The sequence below is a fragment of the Anolis sagrei genome, chromosome 4 (genome assembly GCF_037176765.1).
Source record: "Anolis sagrei isolate rAnoSag1 chromosome 4, rAnoSag1.mat, whole genome shotgun sequence".
Lineage (NCBI taxonomy): Eukaryota > Metazoa > Chordata > Lepidosauria > Squamata > Dactyloidae > Anolis > Anolis sagrei.
This window is the reverse complement of record NC_090024.1, coordinates 247,422,194-247,442,324: the sequence shown is the minus strand read 5'-3', so window position 1 is coordinate 247,442,324 and position 20,131 is coordinate 247,422,194. Positions and strand designations below refer to the sequence as shown.

The following is a 20,131-nucleotide window of genomic DNA, read 5'->3' as shown; positions in this document are numbered from 1 at the left end:
CCCTTAATGCCGTTCCATATGTTGTGGTGACCCCCAACCATAATATTGTTTTCGTTGCTACTTAATACCTGTCCTTTTACTACTGTTATAAATCGTAACGTAAATATCCGATATGCAGGATGTATTTTCATTCACTGGACTAAATTGAGCACAAATACCTGATACTCCCAAATTTGAATACTGGTGAGGTTGGGAGGATTGATTTTGTAATTTGGGAGTTGTAGTTGCTGGGATTTATAGTTCACCTATAATCAAAAAGCATTCTGAACTCCACCAGCGATGGATTTAAACCGAACTTGGCACAAAGAACTCCCCTGACCAACAGAAAACACTGGGAGGGTTTTGTGGGCATTGACTTTGAGTTTGGGAGTTGTAGTTCACCTATATCCAGAGGAGCACTGTGGATTCATGCAATGATGGATCTGGACCAAACTTGGTACGAATACTCAATATGCCCAAATGTGAACACCGGTAGAGTCTGGGGAAAACAGAGTTGTAGTTGTTGGGCTATATAGTTCACCTACAATCAAAGAGCATTTTGAACTCAACCAACAATAGAATTGGGTCAGACTTCCCACACAGAATCCCAATGGCTACCAGAAAATACTATGTTTTCTGATGGTCTTTGGCGACCCCTTTGACATCCCCTCGCGACCCCCTCAAGGGTCCCGACCCCCAGGTTGAGAAACACTGACGTACAGCCTTGGAGTGTGGTGGTGTTCTGAGCAAGGTGAATCTATCCTGAGCTGCGACACTCCCTGCCTACAAAAGCTGTATCATTGGTGGATATTTGCAATCCATGCTTAAGGTGCTTCTCCTGCAGGAGAGGGGTCTCCCCTAGCCCCCTCCCCACGCCTGTTGCCCAGTGCCCCCCCACCTCAGCGCCCCCCCCCCTTTATATACACTTACGGAGTTCTCCGACCTGCAGGATCTCGCACAGCATCCTGGTGAGCTCGATGGCGCTGCGCCCAAAGGGACACTCGTGCTTGTCCTCTCGGCTGCTGTTCTCCAAGACAATCTGGGTTGGGGGGGAGAATGGGGGGGTGGTGAGGGTCTCAGAGGGGGGGGAGGCCCTTCCTGGTTGGGCAAACAGGCAAGCACCTCCCCCCACCCCCCCTTGCCCCTGCCTTGTACCCGGATGTAGGTGTCCTGGTGATACTTGGCCAGGTAGAGCATGTTGTCCAGGGCCAGCATGCCCGGCGGTGTCTGGGTGAAGTCCAGCGCTGGGTTGACGTGGTTCTGGGTATGACAGAAAGAGAGGGAGGGGGGAGGGGGAGCAGCTCCATAAGTGAGGGATGGAGTTCAGCCTGCGATTGTGTTTCAGGATCAGGGTGCTTTGGATGTGGGAAGTGATACCAATGAATTGCAAGATGGCAATGGTTTGGTCAATGACGCTGATGCAGAGAAGGACCAGGAGACCTCTGTGCCAAGTATAGTTTCCCATTATTATTATTAACTTTACTTGTACCCCGCTAGCATCTCCCGAAGGACTCGATGCGGCTTACACGGGCCGAAGCCTCAAATCACAATACAATAAAAAAACATAACACAACAATAAACAAAGCAAATCAAAACAATTAAGCAAAATAACCACAATGACAATACATCAATACATCAAGACACTATTAAAACTGGTTCGGCCGGCGCAATGGGGTACAGGGTTAAAAGTGCTGAGATGGCAGGAGGAACGTAGGATTAAAAGTGCGGTGTGCAGCAACATTGGTTGTGCTAAAGTGCTTCTAGGACTTGGGGTGGGGATTCCTAATCTGCGAAGGCACATCAGAACAGCCACGTTTTTAGGTTCCTTCTGAAAACTGCTAGAGTAGGGGCCTGACGAAGCTCTTTTGGAAGGGCATTCCAAAGTCGGGGGGCCGCCATAGAGAAAGCCCTGTCCCGTGTCCCCACCAAGCGCGCTTGCGACGTAGGTGGGATCACGAGCAGGGCCTCCCCAGATGACCGGAGCGAGCGTGTGGGTTCGTAGATGGAGATGCGGTCACGCAGGTAGGGTGGTCCCAAACCGTTCAGGGCTTTGTAGGTGAGCACCTGCACCTTGAATTGGGCTCGGAAAATAAATGGCAGCCAGTGGAGCTCCTTAAACAGAGGGGTAGACCTCTCTTGATAATGAGCTCCAGTTAGCATCCTAGCTGCTGCCCGCTGGACCAATTGAAGTTTCCAAGCCGTCTTCAAGGGCAGCCCCACGTAGAGCGCATTGCAGTAATCCATTCTAGAGGTGACCAAGGCGTGGACCACCCCGGCCAGATCAGTTTCCCATGAGAATGTCCCTGAAGGGTGTGGGGATGATGGTGTATGCCCTGAACTGTTTCCAGAGAATTCCCAGGATCTGGGGCTTGAAAACAACTGGGCACCTGGCCCAGCTGCAAAACGTAATGAGCAAATCGATAGGAGGCAGGAGATTAGTCAAAAAAGGCAGACTGAACAGTGGCTTCGGGGGTCTGCCAGAATCCGACAGAAAAAGATAAGGGAATCTCAATTAAAGCGAAACCAATTTCTGAGTGCTTGGGATAGCTTAACAAGGGGATAAAAGTATGAGAAGTATAGTCAGATGAAGCATAATTTAGAATCAAGTGCAGTTCGTGCCCTTGTTTCATGGGAGCCTTGCTGGGAAGATTCTTGTCTAAGTATTTTTTTTGTTTCATGATTTGGATTCTTGGAGTGTATGAATGCCTACTCATGCCTTGGATTAATGTTTCCTGGGTTCCTGAATTATATTAGAGAAGTGTGGACTTTGCTTTTATGGACTTTGCTGAAATTTATCCTGGACTACTTTTGCTCCTGCTTATCTTCTTACCTAATTGGATTTACCCATTTCTTTAAAGTGCTTTTTACTTGCTGCTTTTTAATTATCTTCAAATAAAAGGATTGTTTTTCAATCAACAGTGTGGTGTTTACAGTCAGAGCGCTTTTCCTGTCTTGGAGTGCATCAGTGAGGCCCCAATGGAGAGGCACCCAGGCTGTCCCCACCACTACGAAGCCTACCATGAAGCCCAGCATCTTGTAGTCCTTGGTGTAGAGGGCTTTTCGCTTCTCCGCTCCGCCTCCAGGGATGGCGCTGTTGCTCTCAGACTCGGCATCGAAGGCGATCCTCCGCAGCTCAAAGATGATGTCCCTCTGGGCCTGAAACCCAAGGAACAAGGCCGAGTTGTTGTTTGGTTAACCTCTGCCTGCATACCAGCAGAGCCCTAGATCCTGACAGAGAGGCACAGGAGGGGCTGCCCCCCCCCCCCGCACAGAGACCCTCCCCCTGCTCCCAGCAGTCACCTGGTCGCTGGGGTCCATCTTGGTCATCATCCGCTCTTCCAGGAGGTTAAAGGTCAGGACTTGGAGCACGTAGAGCTGGTGGGCCATCTCTGTCTTGATGGGCCGGTTCCCTCGGATCACGTGCTGCGCCACCCAAATGGGGGGATGAGGAGAAGGGGGGTGGAGAGAGAGCCCCATCACCACACGGCAAGTGTGCCCCCAGCCCACCCACATGCAGGGATACACATGTGCTGCCACCAAAGGGTCTTGAGGGGGGAGATAAGCCCCTCTGATTGTTATTATTTATATGTGAGTTATATTAATTGATTATTATTATTATTATTATTATTCTCCAAAGGGAGAAAAACTGAGACATGCAGGAAAAGAGACTCCATCTAGACATTAGGAATAACTTTCTGATGGTTAGAGCTGTTCAGTAGTCCAATGGAGTCTCCTTCTCTGGGGGTTTTTAAGCAGAGGCTGGATGGCCATCTGTCAGGCATGCTTTGAATGTGTCCTCCTGCTTGGCAGAAGGAGATGGACTAGATAGCCCTTGGTTAGACCACATCTGGAATATTGTGTCCAATTCTGGGCACCACAATTCAAGAGAGATATTGACAAGCTGGAATGTGTCCAGAGGAGGGCGACTAAAATGATCAAGGCTCTGGAGAACAAGCCCTATGAGGAGCGGCTTAGGGAACTGGGCATGTTTAGCCTGAAGAAGAGAAGGCTGAGAGGAGATATGATAGCCATGGATAATATGTGAGAGGAAGCCACAGGGAGGAGGAGGGAGCAAGCTTGTTTTCTGCTTCCTTGGAGACTAGGACACGGAACAATGGCTTCAAACTACAAGAGAGGAGATTCCATCTGAACATGAGGAAGAACTTCCTGACTGTGAGAGCCGTTCAGCAGTGGAACTCTCTGCCCCAGAGTGTGGTGGAGGCTCCTTCTTTGGAAGCTTTTAAGCAGAGGCTGGATGGCCATCTGTCAGGGGTGATTTGAATGCAATATTCCTGCTTCTTGGCAGAAAGGGACTGGATGGCCCATGAGGTCTCTTCCAACTCTTTGATTCTATGATTCTATGAGTCTCTCCCAGTTCTAGGGACATCATCACACTAGAGCAGTGGTTCTCAACCTGTGGGTCCCCAGATGTTTTGGCCTTCAACTCCCAGAAATCCTAACAGCTGGGAATTCTGGGAGTTGTAAGCCAAAACATCTAGGGACCCACAAGTTGAGAACCACTGCATTAGAGCAAGGACACACTTTAAATCCAGTTTTTGCCTCCTGCAGAATTCTGCAGCTTGTAATTTAGGGAGAAACTTCTTTAAACTTCTCAGCCAGGAGGGTCCTGGGCCTCCCTAAACTACAAATCCCATAATTCTGCACGAGGCAGAGTCCAGATTCAAAGTGGATCCATGCTCTAGTGTGCTGAGGTGTTGTGGCTGAGCTATTTTCTGACGATGAGGACGATGGGATTCAGAATCCTGTTGGGTTTCAGCTTCCTGGCTCTTTGTCTGTGCCTCAAATCTCGGAGCCTGCTTCCGAGGCTCTCACCGACAGTGCAGTGTCAACACAGCTGTTTTCACCAGAAAGGAATGTTAACGAAGGAAATAGTGAGCAGGTGCCTTCCCACGATGATACCGAAAGTGCAGATAAGGATTTGACCCAAGAAGCTCACCTTGATCTCCAGGTCAGGCGGAGTTCGCGTCTGGCAAGCAGACGGGAGGCTAGCTCAGTGCGAGGTCAACGCAATGCTTTTATGATGCTGAGAGCCTAATGTTTTGATGTTAGAAAGGTATTTAGGCCTCCTGGAAACTCTGTGAAAGTGTCAGTTCAACGTAGCTTATTAGCCTGGAAGCTTCATGGAATAATCTTAGCCTGGAAAGCAGTACGCTTGGGATTTCTTGCATTGTGACTCTTGGGGCAAATGTTTCATTGCTTGTACCTGGGACTCTGGTTTGAACTTTGCCAATAGGATTATGTCTCCTGCTTTTACCTGAAGATCTTTGGAACTGTATTCTGCTTTTAACCTTAATCTCTGGGTCTTTGCAATGCTTATTCTTTTATTTGGACTTGGATTTTTTCCTCAATAAACTATAAAACTACAGCTCTTGTGTGGTGTTGTTTGAAAGCAAGGTGAAGCCTACTCTGAGTTGCAACATGAGCCTGTAGGTTTCTGTGGTTCCACATGGACACATATAAAGGCTGGCACTCACCGTCAAGATGATGGAGCGCAAGTGCTTCTGTGCGAAGGCGTTGGCCATCTCCTGTTTGGGATTCAGAAAGAGAGGAGTTGGGGAGGCGACGGGGGGCAAGGGATCAGCAAAGAGGACACAACGGAGTCCAACTCCTGCCCACAGCTCCACACACCACTGCTAGGATCCCTCCGAGCCATGGCTGCTCTTCCTCAAAGAAGAAAGAGCGAAAGCCAGGCCTTGTGACCCAAGCTGGGGGCCTCCAAAACCCATCTGCCTCAAGGCTCACTAGCACCAAACTCCTGAGCCCCAAGGATCCATGGGCAGCCCTTCAGGGACACCTCACGGCAGCCAGGAATCCCACGGGAGCATTGCAGCGCACCCAAATCCCTGGGAGTCACTCTGGACCGTGCTCTGACTTACAAGAAGCACTGCCTGAACATCAAGCAAAAAGCAGGCACATGAAACAATATCATACGAAAGCTAACTGGCACAACCTGAGGATCACAACCAGACATAGTGAAGACATCTGCCCTTGCGCTTCGCTACTCTGCTGCTGAGTATGTATGCCCAGTGTGGAACAGTGGATGTGGCTCTGAATGAGACATGCCGCATTATCATGGGGTGTCTGCGCCCTACACCACTGGAGAAATTACACTGTCTAGCCGGTATGGCACCACCTGACATCTGCTGGGAAGGAGCAGCCAATAGTGAAAGGACCAAGGCAGAGACATCCCCAGCTCATCCCCTGTTTGGGTATCAGCCAGCACACCAATGCCCTAAATCAAGAAATAGTTTTCTAAGATCTACAGAGACACTCGCTGGAACACCTCAGCAAGTGAGAGTCCAAAAGTGGCAGGCACCAAATGAGGGACTCCCTCCTGGGTGACTTGGAAGATGCTGAACAGGCTGCGCTCTGGCACCACGAGATGTAGAACCAACCTAAACAAATGGGGCTACAAAGTGGAGTCCACGACATGCGAGTGCGGAGAAGAGCAAACCACTGGCCACTTACTGCAATGCACCCTGAGCCCTGCCACATGATGCACAATGGAAGACCTTCTTAAAGCAACACCAGAGGCACTCCAAGTGTCCAGCTTCTGCTCAAAGGACATTTAATAGAATGCCAAGTCTGCAAACTTTGTGGGGGGTTTTCCCCAAAAAAATACAATACAACTGTTCGGTTCGCTCCTGACATGATAAATAAACAGTTGGCATGGTTAGGTTTGGTCAGAATCTTCTTAATTTGAAATACATTTGGAAAGATTTGCTTTTTGAAGCAATTTTGAAGTTTTTAAGGAAACCGGAAGTCCCTTTGCCCTTCCGAAGCTTTTTCCGCCATTTCTGTTACGTTGGAAATTATTCAACTTTTCCCTGATTCTGGTCCCTGGCCTCAGCTCAAGCCTGAAAAGTGTTTTCATAGATTCATAGAATCATTTTTAAACCAGAGTGGATGAATTTACTCCCTTTCCTTTTCCTCTGCTTCTGTCTCAAACCAGAGAAGCCGTTTTAAACCAGAGTGGATAAATTTCCTCCCTTTGTCCCCATCCCCCTGCTTCTGGAGTAAAACAACTACTTTCAAGGTAGAGTGGATGAATTTCCTCCCTTTCCTTTCCCCTCGCTTCTGTCTCAAGCCAGAGAAGCCATTTTAAACCAGAGTGGATGAATTTCCTCCCTTTCCTCTCCCCCTGCTTCTGTCTCAAGCCAGAGAAGCCATTTTAAACCAGAGTAGATGAATGTTTCCCTTTTCTCTCCCCCCACTTCTGTCTCAAGCCAGAGAAGCCGTTTTAAACCAGAGTGGATGAATTTCATCCCTTTCTCCTTTCCCCCCGCTTCTGTCTCAAGCCTGGGAAGCTGTTTTAAACCAGAGTGGATGAATTTCCTCCCTTTCCTTTCCTCCCACTTCTGTCTCAAGCCAGAGAAGCCGTTTTAAACCAGCGTGGATGAATTTCTTCCCTTTCCTTTCCCCTCGCTTCCGTCTTAAGCCAGAGAAGGCATTCTAAACCAAAGTGGATGAATTTCCTCCCTTTCCTTTCCCCCCGCTTCTTTTTCAAGCCAGAGAAGCCATTTTAAACCAGAGTGGATGAATTTCCTCCCTTTCCTTTCCCCCTGCTTCTGTCTCAAGCCTGGGAAGCTGTTTTAAACCAGAGTGGATGAATTTCCTCCGTTTCCTCCCCCCACTTCTGTGAAAATTGGAATTGACTTTACAATCGAACCACCAGCCAATGGTGAGTTTTGAACCATTTTTTATCAAACAAGCCTAATAAATAGCCTTGGTGCCCCCCCCGCCACCCAAGACAGTTTAGCAGCAAATGGGCCAAAGTAAGAGAACAAAGCGGAGGCGAAGAGGCGGTTGTAGCAAGGGGAGGAGTGGGGAATGCTGGCTTCCTGCTACCAACCTTTGTTGACTCCAAGGAGACCACCCACCCACCCACCAGTGCCAGCAGCACTGAGTCAGCCCAGGAGTGGGAGGGCACAAGGCAGCCCCCTCCCCCTGCCTCCCCAACACAGAGGCAACTACTTACAGTGCAGGGCAGGTCGAGCGGGTGGAGCAGCTTGTCCTGCCGACAAAAAGCAGAGAGGCACAAAAGGGAAGCAGCACAAAAAGGAGGGAGGTGGGCCTGGCTCCCTCAGCAAAGGGGCGGGGGAGTAAAATGGAGGGGGGGCAGGCAAACAGCAATGATAGACATTGTGCAGACAGACAGGTGAACCGGACTGGTGAACAAGACTCGCAAACGCCGCCGCAAGCGAGGCTCCCTGGCACCCCTTCCCCTGTATTTAGATATAGGGAAGGGGAGGGGACAGGAAGGGTGTGGGGTTACTCACCTGCCTCTTGTCCTCCGGGGCCTTCAGGAAGAGGGCGTTGATCAAGGCAATGGCGTACGTCTGGATCTCCTGGTTGGAGCTGCAGGAGCCCCAAGAGAAGGGACTGGTGAGGAGGTGAGGCTAGACGAAAAATCTCAAACAGGCATGGGCCAACTTTGGCCCTCCCTCCGGATGTTTTGGACTCCAACTCCCACAATTCCTAACGGCCTGTCTATCCAACTCCCACAATTCCTTATGTCCTCTCCATAAACTGAAACGATTTTGTGATGAACCTTCACCACAACGCCAGTCGATGAGCTACTGATGACTGGCATTGCTCGTTCGCTTTTACTGGCTTCCCACTACACAGAAGTGATACCAACTTCACAAACTGAAATGATTTTGTGATGAATCGCAGTGGCGTTCATGCCCTTAGCATTTAGGTAGTGTATTACTTCGCACTTGGAGGGCAACGGAATGAAGACATCTCTAATCTTCACCACAATCCCAGTCAATGAGCTACTGACGACTGGCACTGCTCGTTCACTCCCGCTGGCTTCCCGCTACACAGCAGTGATACCAACTTCACAAACTGAAACAATTTTGTAATGAATCGCAGTGGCGTTCACACCCTTAGCATTTAGGTAGTGTATTACTTCGCACTTGGCGAGAAACGGAATGAGACGCTCATCTCTAACCTTCACCACAACGCCAGTCAATGAGCTACTGATGACTGGCACTGCTCATTCGCTTCCGATGGCTTCCTGCTACACAGCAGTGATACCCACTTCACAAACTGAAACAATTTTGTGATGAATTGGAGCGGCGTTCATGCCTTTAGCATTTAGGTAGTGTATTCCTTTGCACTTGGAGGGAAACGGAATGAGGACGCTCATCTCTAATCTTCACCACAACACCAGTTGATGAGCTACTGACAACTGGAATTACTCATTCACTTTTGTTGGCTTCCCACTACACGGCAGTGATACCAACTTCCCCTGAGAAAATTCCCCACAAGAGCTACGTGCCTTATAACCTTACTTTCCGGATATCCCTCATACAATGCGAATTTCACATTTGGAGAGAAATGTAATGAGGATGCTCATTTCTAACCTTCACCACAACGTCATTCGATGAGCTACTGATGACTGGCACTGCTTGTTCGCTTCCACTGGATTCCCACTACAAAGCAGTGATGCTAACTTCACAAACTGAAATGATTTTTGTGATGAATTGCAGCGGCGTTCATGCTCTGAACATTTAGGTAGTGCATTACTTTGCGCTTGGAGGGCAACGGAATGAGGACGCTCATCTCTAACCTTCACCACAACGCTAGTCGATGAGCTACTGACGACTGGCACTGCTCGTTCGCTTCTGCTGGCTTACCACTACATAGTAGTGATACCAACTTGACAAACTGAAACCATTTTGTGATGAATCGCAGTGGCGTTCATGCCCTTAGCATTTAGGTAGTGCATTACTTTGCACTTGGAGGGAAACGGAATGAGACACTCATCTTTAACCTTCACCACAACGCCAGTCGATGAGTTACTGACGACCGGCACTGCTCGTTCGCTTCCACTGGTTTACCGCTACACAGCAATGATACCAACGTCACAAACTGAAATGATTTTGTGATGAATCACAGTAGCGTTCATGCCCTTAGTATTTAGGTATTGAATTACTTTGCACTAGGAGGGAAACAGAATGAGGACACTCATCTCTAACCTTCACCACAACGCCAGTCGATGAGCTACTGACGACTGGCACTGCTCGTTCGCTTCCGCTGGCTTCCCACTACACAGCAGTTATACGAACTTCACAAACTGAAACAATTTTGTAATGAATCGCAGTGGTGTTCACACCCTTAGCATTTAGGTAGTGTATTACTTCGCACTTGGCGAGAAACGGAATGAGACGCTCATCTCTAACCTTCACCACAACGCCAGTCGATGAGCTACTGACGACTGGCACTGCTCATTCGCTTCCGATGGCTTCCTGCTACACAGCAGTGATACCAACTTCACCAACTGAAATGATTTTGTGATTAATCGCAGTGGCGTTGATGCCCTTAGCATTTAGGTAGTGTATTCCTTCGCACTTGGAGGGAAACGGAATGAGCATGCTCATCTCTAACCTTCATCACAACGCCAGTCAATGAGCTACTGACGACTGGCATTGCTCTTTCGCTTTCGTTGGCTTCCCGCTACATAGCAGTGATACCAACTTCACTCGTGAAAATTCCCCCGTGACAGGTACGTGCCTTGCAACCTTACTTTCCTGATAACCCTTGTATGTATGTTCTGGTATGCAGATTTCTTTCCTTTACTCTATGTTTTCCAGAGAAGTTATGGGAGGGGCTGCAGACCACATGATCTGATCTGAGAAGAGCACAGAGCTCAGACTCCATGAGACTTTGGGACTGCTCAGACCAATACTTGCCTGCTGTTGTGATAAGAAAGATGTCCTGCGCCATCTGCACACAGAGATTATCTCAAACATATCTGTAACTGGACTGATAAGTTGTGTACTTCTGTATGCCGAACACATGAAGGTTGTGAGTAAACCAAATATGTTATTTTTACCAAAGTCTACTTCATTTTGTCTCTTGAATGCTTGACATAAAAGTTGCTTTATGGGAGAGTAGATATATATTTTGGGCACTGAAAAACACTTATGAAGCACTGCTATTTTATGCATTGGTATATTCTCTGTCTGCTAACACATCAGAGACAACAGGTTATCAGTCTAACAACTGAAGCCAAATGGCCTTGCATAAATATATCTGCTTATATAGCCCTTGAGAAGGTTCTACTCAAAAGGATTTTTGGCTCTTCTCCGAAAGGCCATGCTTTTCCAAAAGGTTATGGATTTCCATGCTTATAAATGCCATTTTCTAAAAGGTTATGTTTTCCAAAAGATACTGACACCTGCAGGTGGGCGATGAGCTGCCCGACGGTGATCTCCTCGGCGATCCTCTGGTAGAGGCTCTGGCTGTTGAGCACCACGCTCTCCAGGATGGCCAAGGAGCGCTGCAGGATGGAGACGTCCACCGTCGGCTGGCTCACATACCCCGCAATCTGCACAGGAGGAAAAAGGGAGGACGGAAATGGCAGAACCTACCACCTTGCACTCTGACAAAAATATTAAATATTAACCAGGTATTTTTGATTACAAAAATGTGAGTCAAACACTGAAAGAGTAAATGGATGCAATGACACAACAAAAGCTGCAGTTCCATATAAGCTGCTGTGGCTGTAGCTTAGTAGCCTCAGTCTGTGAGGGGTCTCTGTGGAAGAAGGGCTTCAGTGTGTTAGTAGGCCTCAGTATGAAAAGGCCTCAGTGTTAGTTTGCCTCAGTGAGAGAAAGGTGTCACTCTGAGCCCTCAGTGTGAAAAGGCCTCAGTCGGTGAGAGTTCTCTGTGGAAGAAGGGTCTCAGGGTGTTAGTAGACCTCAGTATGAAAAGGCCTCAGTGTTAGTTCACCTCAGTGAGAGAAAGGTGTCAGTCTGAGAGAACCCTCAGTGTGAAAAGGCCTCAGTGGAAGAAAGGCCTCAATCAGTGAGAGGTCTCTGTGGAAGAATATGAAATATGAGGCCTTTTCATACTGAAAAGGCCTCAGTGTTACTTCACCTCAGTGAGAGAAAGGTGTCAGTCTGAGAGAACCCTCAGTGTGAAAAGGCCTCAGTGGAAGAAAGGCCTCAATCAGTGAGAGGTCTCTGTGGAAGAATATGAAATATGAGGCCTTTTCATACTGAAAAGGCCTCAGTGTTACTTCACCTCAGTGAGAGAAAGGTGTCAGTCTGAGAGAACCCTCAGTGTGAAAAGGCCTCAGTGGAAGAAAGGCCTCAATCAGTGAGAGGTCTCTGTGGAAGAATATGAAATAAGAGGCCTTTTCATACTGAAAAGGCCTCAGTGTTACTTCACCTCAGTGAGAGAAAGGTGTCAGTCTGAGAGAACCCTCAGTGTGAAAAGGCCTCAGTGGAAGAAAGGCCTCAATCAGTGAGAGGTCTCTGTGGAAGAATATGAAATATGAGGCCTTTTCATACTGAAAAGGCCTCAGTGTTACTTCACCTCAGTGAGAGAAAGGTGTCAGTCTGAGAGAACCCTCAGTGTGAAAAGGCCTCAGTCGGTGAGAGGTCTCTGTGGAAGAAGGGTCTCAGGGTGTTAGTAGACCTCAGTATGAAAAGGCCTCAGTGTTACTTCACCTCAGTGAGAGAAAGGTGTCAGTCTGAGAGAACCCTCAGTGTGAAAAGGCCTCAGTTGAAGAAAGGCTTCAGTTTGTGAGAGGTCTCTGTGGAAGGGCCTCAGGGTGTTAGTAGGCCTCAGTATGAAAAGGCCTCAGCGTTAGTTCGCCTCTGTGTGAGAGAGATGTCATTCTGAGAATAAGGCCTCAATCTGTGAGTAGTCTTGGTGGGAGAAAGGCCTCAGTGTGCGGTAGGCCACAATGTCAGTGGGCCTTAGCATGAGAAGGCCTGGTGTAAGAAGCTTTGGTGAAAGAAGCCCCAGGTTGAAGGCGATCGTGTGTGAAGCTTCATTGCGAATGCTGTTGTGTGTAAAAAGCTCCTGTGTAGCTTCAGTGTGAGAAGAGGCTCTGTGAGAGTGAAACTGTTTATCTGCATGAGAAAGAAGCCCAGTGTGGAAGTAAAGAAGGAAATATAAAGAACTTTATTTGTGTCATGGAAACCTTATTTTTGTAAATAGTGCAACCATATTATTTTGCTATAAAGAAAAGCCTCCTATTGAAGAAATAACATTGGTGTGTGTGTTTATGTGCTATTGATCACTTTGGGTCATGGGTGCTGGGTCACGCTGCTTCTGCTGATAAGTTACTCTATTGTACATTTATGGGGAGGGTCTTTCGTTAAACAGCCCACTTGCCCAACACTCTCCTTGGTGTTGCCCCCACCTGGCCAAATGGCTCCTCCCCACACTCACCGTACCTGCTTAATGAAGGAGATGGAGACCATATCCCAGGAGACAATGCCGTGGTCCATGAGCTCCAGGAAGGCCGTCAGGGTGAATGCCAGCATCTCGCTGTAGCTGCAGAGGAAGGAAGGCAAGGCAAGGCTCGGCTCCCACTGAGGCAAGGGCTTCTTTCTTAGGGCTGCAGAGCGTGGTGGACCCTCCCAATGGCAGCCACTCAATCCCTTGCGCACTCAAGCCCATCCATCAGAAACACCAGGAGACCATTTGTTAAAATGCATTGCTCACATCAAAAATGATACGGCTCAAGTATAAATTATATTTTTGGTAGCATTGCACCTGGAATATCAAATATATGATGTCATGTGGGGAGGATTTAGAGCCTATTTCTGCTCATGCTTTGCTGAAAGTCATTCCTGTGTGAACATGGGAAGAGGCGTGTTAAAAGGTTTTACAGACTCTAACTGAAGTAATAGCAAAAATGGTTTCGTCTGGATAGTTCAGGCATGGGCAAACTTTGGCTTCTTGCCCCCACAAAGAGGACTCCATAATCAAGTGTCAGTGGCATCGGCCGCACAGCAAGGCAAGGAACACGATCCATCACAGCCACCTTTAGGCTATAAACAACTTTATTTACAGCTATAAACATCAGAAGCTACTTAACTCTAAGCACATCGTAAAACTGCTTCCTCTCTGTCAGGTAGCCACATCACGAACACACAGACTACGCTGTTATCAGTACTAGTTCACACCTCCTGCATTCCAGAGTGACGTATGACGTACTACGCATGACTGCTGCGTCCACTGCTCTATACACTTAGATTTATGACCTCTCTAGGAATGCCATTCCCTCCATGGTACAGTTAACTCTTTCCACACAGGAATACTCTCGGCACATAGCATTGCATTTTAAACATACATACATACTTTGAAATCTACATTACACCTTTCAAACAGCTCCAACAATCCCCCTATAGATTTCAAAGTTTCTTAGCAAAAAACAGTTACAGAACAGTTACAAATCAAAACATCTTATCACTCAGAATAGTTTCCACATTATTCACTCTACTTCAAGTCTCTTAGAGTCCCTTTGGTTAACACACAGTTACAATACATTTCTCAGTTTCTTATACCTTACACATTTTACTTAATTACATAACAAATCAAATTGCATCTTTGTTGCTGTGTTTTTGCCTATTGCTATGCGGCTGATGCCACTGACGACATTTACATAACATTTAAAATATATATACATACCTTAAAACCGATCTAAATATCGTTAGTACAATAAATAATTCAGTTAAAATACGTAAAAACCTATTCCAAACCCAAAGCCACACTTACTGGGAGAGGAGCTTGGTGCCGCTCTCCACCAAGCGGGTCAGCACCGTGATGCCCTCCATGTTGATGAACTCGGTGGCAAAGGTCATGTCCGCAGAGAGCTTGGCCAGCTCCTTCATGGCCTCCAGCCGGGACTCCATGCTGTGCGACTGCGTCCGGTCCAGCAACTGGCAGGCCGCCCTGGACTGGGAGGGGGGGTGGCAGGTGGGGGCAAAAGATTTGGTCCTCCCCACAACAGGAGGGCAGCCGCTTTCCCCCTTCCCAGTCAAGGAGAGCGGCTCTTATCCCCCTTCCCAATAGAAAGGGACAGAGATCAACCCCCCGCTTTCATTCTCCCTTCTGCGATCCCTCCCTCCATCATCACGGTCCTACCGGAGACACCGCCAGCTGCAGGATGGTCCCGTTCTTGATGTCACCCCGAGTCTACAAGGCAAAGGACAAAATGTGTGAGGATGGGTGAAAGGGCTGAGTAATCTGTAAGTACGATGTCATCTGTACGCGGATGATGTCCAACTCTGTCACTCCTTCCCACCTGCTACTAAGGAGGCTGTCCAGGTCCTGAACCGGTGCTTGGCCGCTGTGACCGTCTGGATGAGGGTGAACAAATTGAAATTGAATCCAGACAAGACAGAGGTACTCCTGGTCAGTCGCAAGGCCAAACAGGGCATAGGGTTACAGCCTGTGCTGGACGGAGTCACACTCCCCCTGAAGACGCACGTTCGCAGCTTGGGAGTGACCCTGGACTCACCGCTGAGCCTGGAACCCCAGGTTTCAGTGGTGACCAGGGGAGCATTCGCAAAGTTAAAACTAGAGCGCCAGCTGCGCCCGTACCTTGGGAAGCCTGACTTGGCCACGGTAGTCCATGCTCTGGTCACATCCCGTTTAGACTACTGCAACGCTCTCTACATGGGGTTGCCTCTGAAGACTGCTCGGAAGGTTCAAATGGTCCAACGATCGGCAGCCAGGATGCTAACAGGAGTGGCACTCAGGGAGCACACCACTCCACTGCTGCGCCAGCTCCACTGGCTGCCAGTTTGCTACTGGGCACAATTCAAAGTGCTGGCTTTAGCCTTTAAAGCCCTAAACGGTTCTGGCCCGACCTACCTGTCCGAACACGTCTCCTCCTATGAACCAGTTAGGACATTAAGATTGTCTGGGGAGGCCCTGCTCTCGGTCCTGCCGGCTTCACAAGCACGCCTGGCAGGGACGAGAGACAGGGCCTTCTCAGTGGTGGCCCCTCGGCTGTGGAACGCCCTCCCTACAGATATTAGATCGACCCCCTCCTTGCTGGCATTCCGGAGGGAAGTAAAGACCTGGCTGTTTGAACAGGCATTCGACTAAGCAGTGTGATTGATTGACTGACTATCGGAACACAGAATATCGGATAACGAGTTTGGATTCTGTTTTCATGGATGAGACCTGATGGATTTGCTATATTGATGTAGTGATGTATTGATATTGATGTTTAATGATTTGTGATGCTATTGCTTTTAAATGCTTAATGATTTTGTATTGTGTATACCGAAACTGTTGGAAACCACTCTGAGTCGCCTGAGGGCTGAGAAGAGCGGGATACAAATAAAGTAAATAAATAAATAATAATAAATAAGTAAGAGTTTATGGGTGAAAGCAATCAAGGGTGGAGCTATGCAAGAGATAGGCTGCAAATGGGTGTGTCTGGATATTACGAGCTAGCCTTTGGACTGATCTTCGGGAGAAAAGTATTTGTCTTATCTTGGTGGTAGATGCTGCTGGTTCTCCCCAAGGTTTGTAGATTGTCGGGATCCTGACCTGTCTCCTGAACCCTTGGAATCCTGGAACGTTGACTCTCTGGACTGGCTTCTGACTACGGTATAGACTCTTGATCCCTGGACTTTGCTCATTGAACTCTTGGCGTTTGACCACTGGACTGGACCTTTTGACTACGGTGTTATCTTGAACCCGCAACAGCGTTTGATGTCAGTTTTGTTTTATATTCTGTGGCTGAGTGCTGTCTTTATGTTTTAAGTTTTGGACTATTAAAACAGCCAGAAAGTAAGTGCTGCTTAATTAAATTGTTTAACACAAACTGGAAGTTTGGTTCATCTCTGTCTAAATATTGGCAGAGCCCTGGCAACGTGACATTCTGCATTGCAAGCACAGCTAGGGTGGCCATGGGCTAACTTTGGCCCTCCCTCCAGGTTTTTTGGATTTCAACTCTCACCATTCCTAACAGCCATTAGGCCAACTGCCTGTTGTAGTTCAGTCTGTGAGTGGGGATGCTGGTTTTCCTGGACCTGTGTCTGATTTCAATGGGAATTATGGCCTTGTTGAAAGGCCTGAGGTTTAGGGGCCCACAGCAGCCTTCCTCTGCAAAACTGTCTTCTGAGGATGAATCAGGTGCAAAACGTAATGAGATAGAAGACAAGACTTTTGAAAATTAAGAGAAAGTTCCCAAGGTCAGCCCATCTATTAGAAAAGGGAGAAAAGAAATCCTTATCTGGTTGTAAAGGCAAATGAAATGTTTTCCTTTCATTTCAGGAGACAAGAAAAGCTTTATATGAATCGAGGAAAGGATTCTAGCTCAGTCTTGTCAATGTTGGATTTTGATGACCGTCTTGTTTACAAGAGGACTTCTACTTGCCCAGGGCATCCCCTGGGCAAAGTCCTTTCAGATGGCCCATTCTCTCACACCAGAAGCGACTTGCAGTTTCTCAAGTCGCTCCTGACACAACAATTTTTTTTTTAGTAATATTAGTAATTAGCCAGGTTCCTGTTCTGGGTCCTGAATCTCCATGCTGTCTTTTCTTTTGGATTTTGCATCCTCAGATCTTGTGTTTTTACCTTTGTATCCTGAAGTTCATGGGCTATCTGTTACCTTCGGAGTATAGTGTTTTGGACTCTACTGTTTCTACCATTTTTACTGCTTTGCTTACATATATCCTTCAATAAACTGCTTGCAGATTTTACTGAACTGGTGTGGGTGCTCCTGCTCTGGGATACCACACTGCCCATCCCTCCTTTCAGCATGCAGCTAGGTGTATCCCACCACCTACCAAACAACCAAGCGCCTCACCTGTTCCGTGATGTACAGCTGGGGGCCATCGGCGTAGCGCAGTGTGTAGTACTCTGGGTTGGGCAGTGACCAGCTGCAGACGAAAGGAGAGAGAGAGAGAGAGAGGAGTGTTGGGGGGGGGGTCTGGATCCCATCCATTTCCCACATGAATTGGGGAGGGGGGGGGGCAGCATGCAGAATCTGCCAGAAGAAGGTTGGAATACTGTATCCAATTTTGGCCACCGCAATTTAAAAGAGATACTCGGAATGGCTATGGTATACGATTTCTGGATCAAGGGATTTTAATGATTTTACAAAGATTATTTTATGTTTTGTCTAAATGTTTAAATGTTATGCATGTCTTATGTTTAATGGTTTTATTTATGTGAGTAGATGTTTTCGAACTGCTAGGTTGGCAGGAGCTGGGATTAACAGCGGGAGCTCATTCCGCTCCCCGGATTTGAACTGCCGACCTTTCTGTCAGCAAGTTCAGCAGCTCAGTGGCTTAACCCGTTGCTCCACCAGGGGGCACTAATATATGATTTTATAATTGAATAATAATCATCATCATCACCATCATCATAACAATAATGCAGAACCTGGGTGGCCATCTGTAAGGGGTGATAATAATGATTCTATTATTCTAAGGCAAGTCTTGGAAAGCCAAGCTGACCAATAGCTGCAGAGGAGGAAATAACGCAGAATTTGCCAACAAATGGAGGCTGGCACTTGGGTGTCTGGGAAAGAAGACAAAGGCCAACGTAAAGATTGCCACAAAGAGGATTCAGTGGAAGAAGATCGATGGGTAGTTGCTGGTTAGTGGTGTGATCCCTTTTTGAGGGGCCTCGGGGGTCATGGGGGCGGGGTTCCACGGGCAGAAAAAATGAAATGCAAAGATACAGAATGGGGGACGCCTGGCTCGAGAGCAGTACGTGTGAAAAAGATCTTGGAGTCCTTGTGGAGAGGAAATTAAACATGAGCCAGGAATGTGATGGTGGTGGCAAAAAAAGCCAGTGGGATTTTGGCCTGCATCAAGAGGAGCCTAGTGTCTAGATCTAGGGAAGTAATGCTACCCCTCTATTCTGCTTTGGTTAGACCACATCTGGAATATTGTGTCCAATTCTGGGCACCACAATTCAAGAGAGATATTGACTCTAAGCTGGAATGTGTCCAGAGGAGGGCGACTAAAATGATCAAGGGTCTGGAGAACAAGCCCTATGAGGAGCGGCTTGGGGAGCTGGGCATGTTTAGCCTGAAGAAGAGAAGGCTGAGAGGGGATATGATAGTCATGTATAAATATGTGAGAGGAAGCCACAGGGAGGAGGAGGGAGCAAGCTTCCTTTCTGCTTCCATGGAGACTAGGACGCAAGGGAACAATGGCTTCAAACTACAAGAGAGGAGATTCCATCTGAACATGAGGAAGAACTTCCTGACTGTGAGAGCCGTTCAGCAGTGGAACTCTCTGCCCCGGAGTGTGGTGGAGGCTCCTTCTTTGGAAGCTTTTAAGCAGAGGCTGGATGGCCATTTGTCAGGGGTGATTTGAATGCAAAATTCCTGCTTCTTGGCAGAATGGGGTTGGACTGGATGGCCCAGGAGGTCTCTTCCAACTCTTTGATTCTATGATTCTATATGCGCAAAACCACATATATACAAAAACACACATATATACACATATACACAAATATATACACACATATACACTAGGCTTGGGTAACCACTGAAAAATTTGGTTCTAAACTCGTTTCGTTTTTAGGGGGACCCTTGCGTTTTGTTTTTTTAAAGAATTCCAAAATCTTCCTTTAAAAACTTGCACCAGACATACGGAAATAATTACGAAACAATCTATATCTATATCTATATACTAGCTTGGGGACCCGGCGTTGCCCGGGTTTTTGGAGAAAGGAATTGTATATCAAGGTTGGTCAACCATCATCCAATTTCCGATAAGGACCAAATTTGGCACACTGAGTCTCCATGATGCACTCTACATCCTGGTGCGGTTTGGAGGATGATGCACCATGGACGATGGGACTTGCAGTTCCTTCACTCACTTAGTGAAACTACTGAGACCCTCATCCAATGACTGATGAAGACCAAACTTGGCACACAGAGCCCCCATGGCCAACTCAACATTCTGGTGAGGTTTGGGGGAGAACAGACTATGGATGATGGGACTTCAAGTACCTCCACTCACTTCCCAAGACTGCTGCAACCCTCATCTAATGACCAATCAAGACCAAACTTGGCACACAGAGCCCCCATGAGAGACTCTACATCCTGGTGCTGTTTGGAGGAGGACGAACAATGGATGATGGGACTTCCAGTACCTTCACTCACTTCCTGAAACCACCGTGACATTCATCCACATACCAATAAAGACCAAACTTGGCACTGAGAGCCCCCATGGCCAACTCAACATTCTGGTGATGTTTGAGGGAGACTATGGATGATGGGACTTGCAGTACCTTAACTCACTTATTGAGACTGTTGTGACCCTCATCCAATGACTGATCAAGACCAAACTTAGCACACAGAGCCCCCATGACCCTCTCTCCATCCTGGTGCAGTTTGGAG

General features: G+C 47.7%; 1 protein-coding gene across 2 annotated transcripts in view; it reads right to left on the bottom strand.

Moving 5' to 3' along the window:
- Window positions 1-20,131, bottom strand: part of ELMO2 (engulfment and cell motility 2) — a 48,881-nt gene that overhangs the window by 13,602 nt on the left and 15,148 nt on the right. The window contains exons 4-15 of one of the 2 annotated variants that reach the window (XM_067468324.1): window positions 17,579-17,651; window positions 14,896-14,946; window positions 14,527-14,708; window positions 13,200-13,299; window positions 11,187-11,338; window positions 8,280-8,358; window positions 7,979-8,014; window positions 5,475-5,525; window positions 3,280-3,402; window positions 2,998-3,135; window positions 1,135-1,239; window positions 910-1,018 (exon numbers count right to left, since the gene is read on the bottom strand). In XM_067468324.1, coding sequence (XP_067324425.1) covers window positions 910-1,018; window positions 1,135-1,239; window positions 2,998-3,135; window positions 3,280-3,402; window positions 5,475-5,525; window positions 7,979-8,014; window positions 8,280-8,358; window positions 11,187-11,338; window positions 13,200-13,299; window positions 14,527-14,708; window positions 14,896-14,946; window positions 17,579-17,651 — 1,199 coding nt within the window. The remainder of the gene's footprint in view (window positions 1-909; window positions 1,019-1,134; window positions 1,240-2,997; window positions 3,136-3,279; window positions 3,403-5,474; window positions 5,526-7,978; window positions 8,015-8,279; window positions 8,359-11,186; window positions 11,339-13,199; window positions 13,300-14,526; window positions 14,709-14,895; window positions 14,947-17,578; window positions 17,652-20,131) is intronic. The other variant, XM_067468325.1, reaches the window with a different exon arrangement.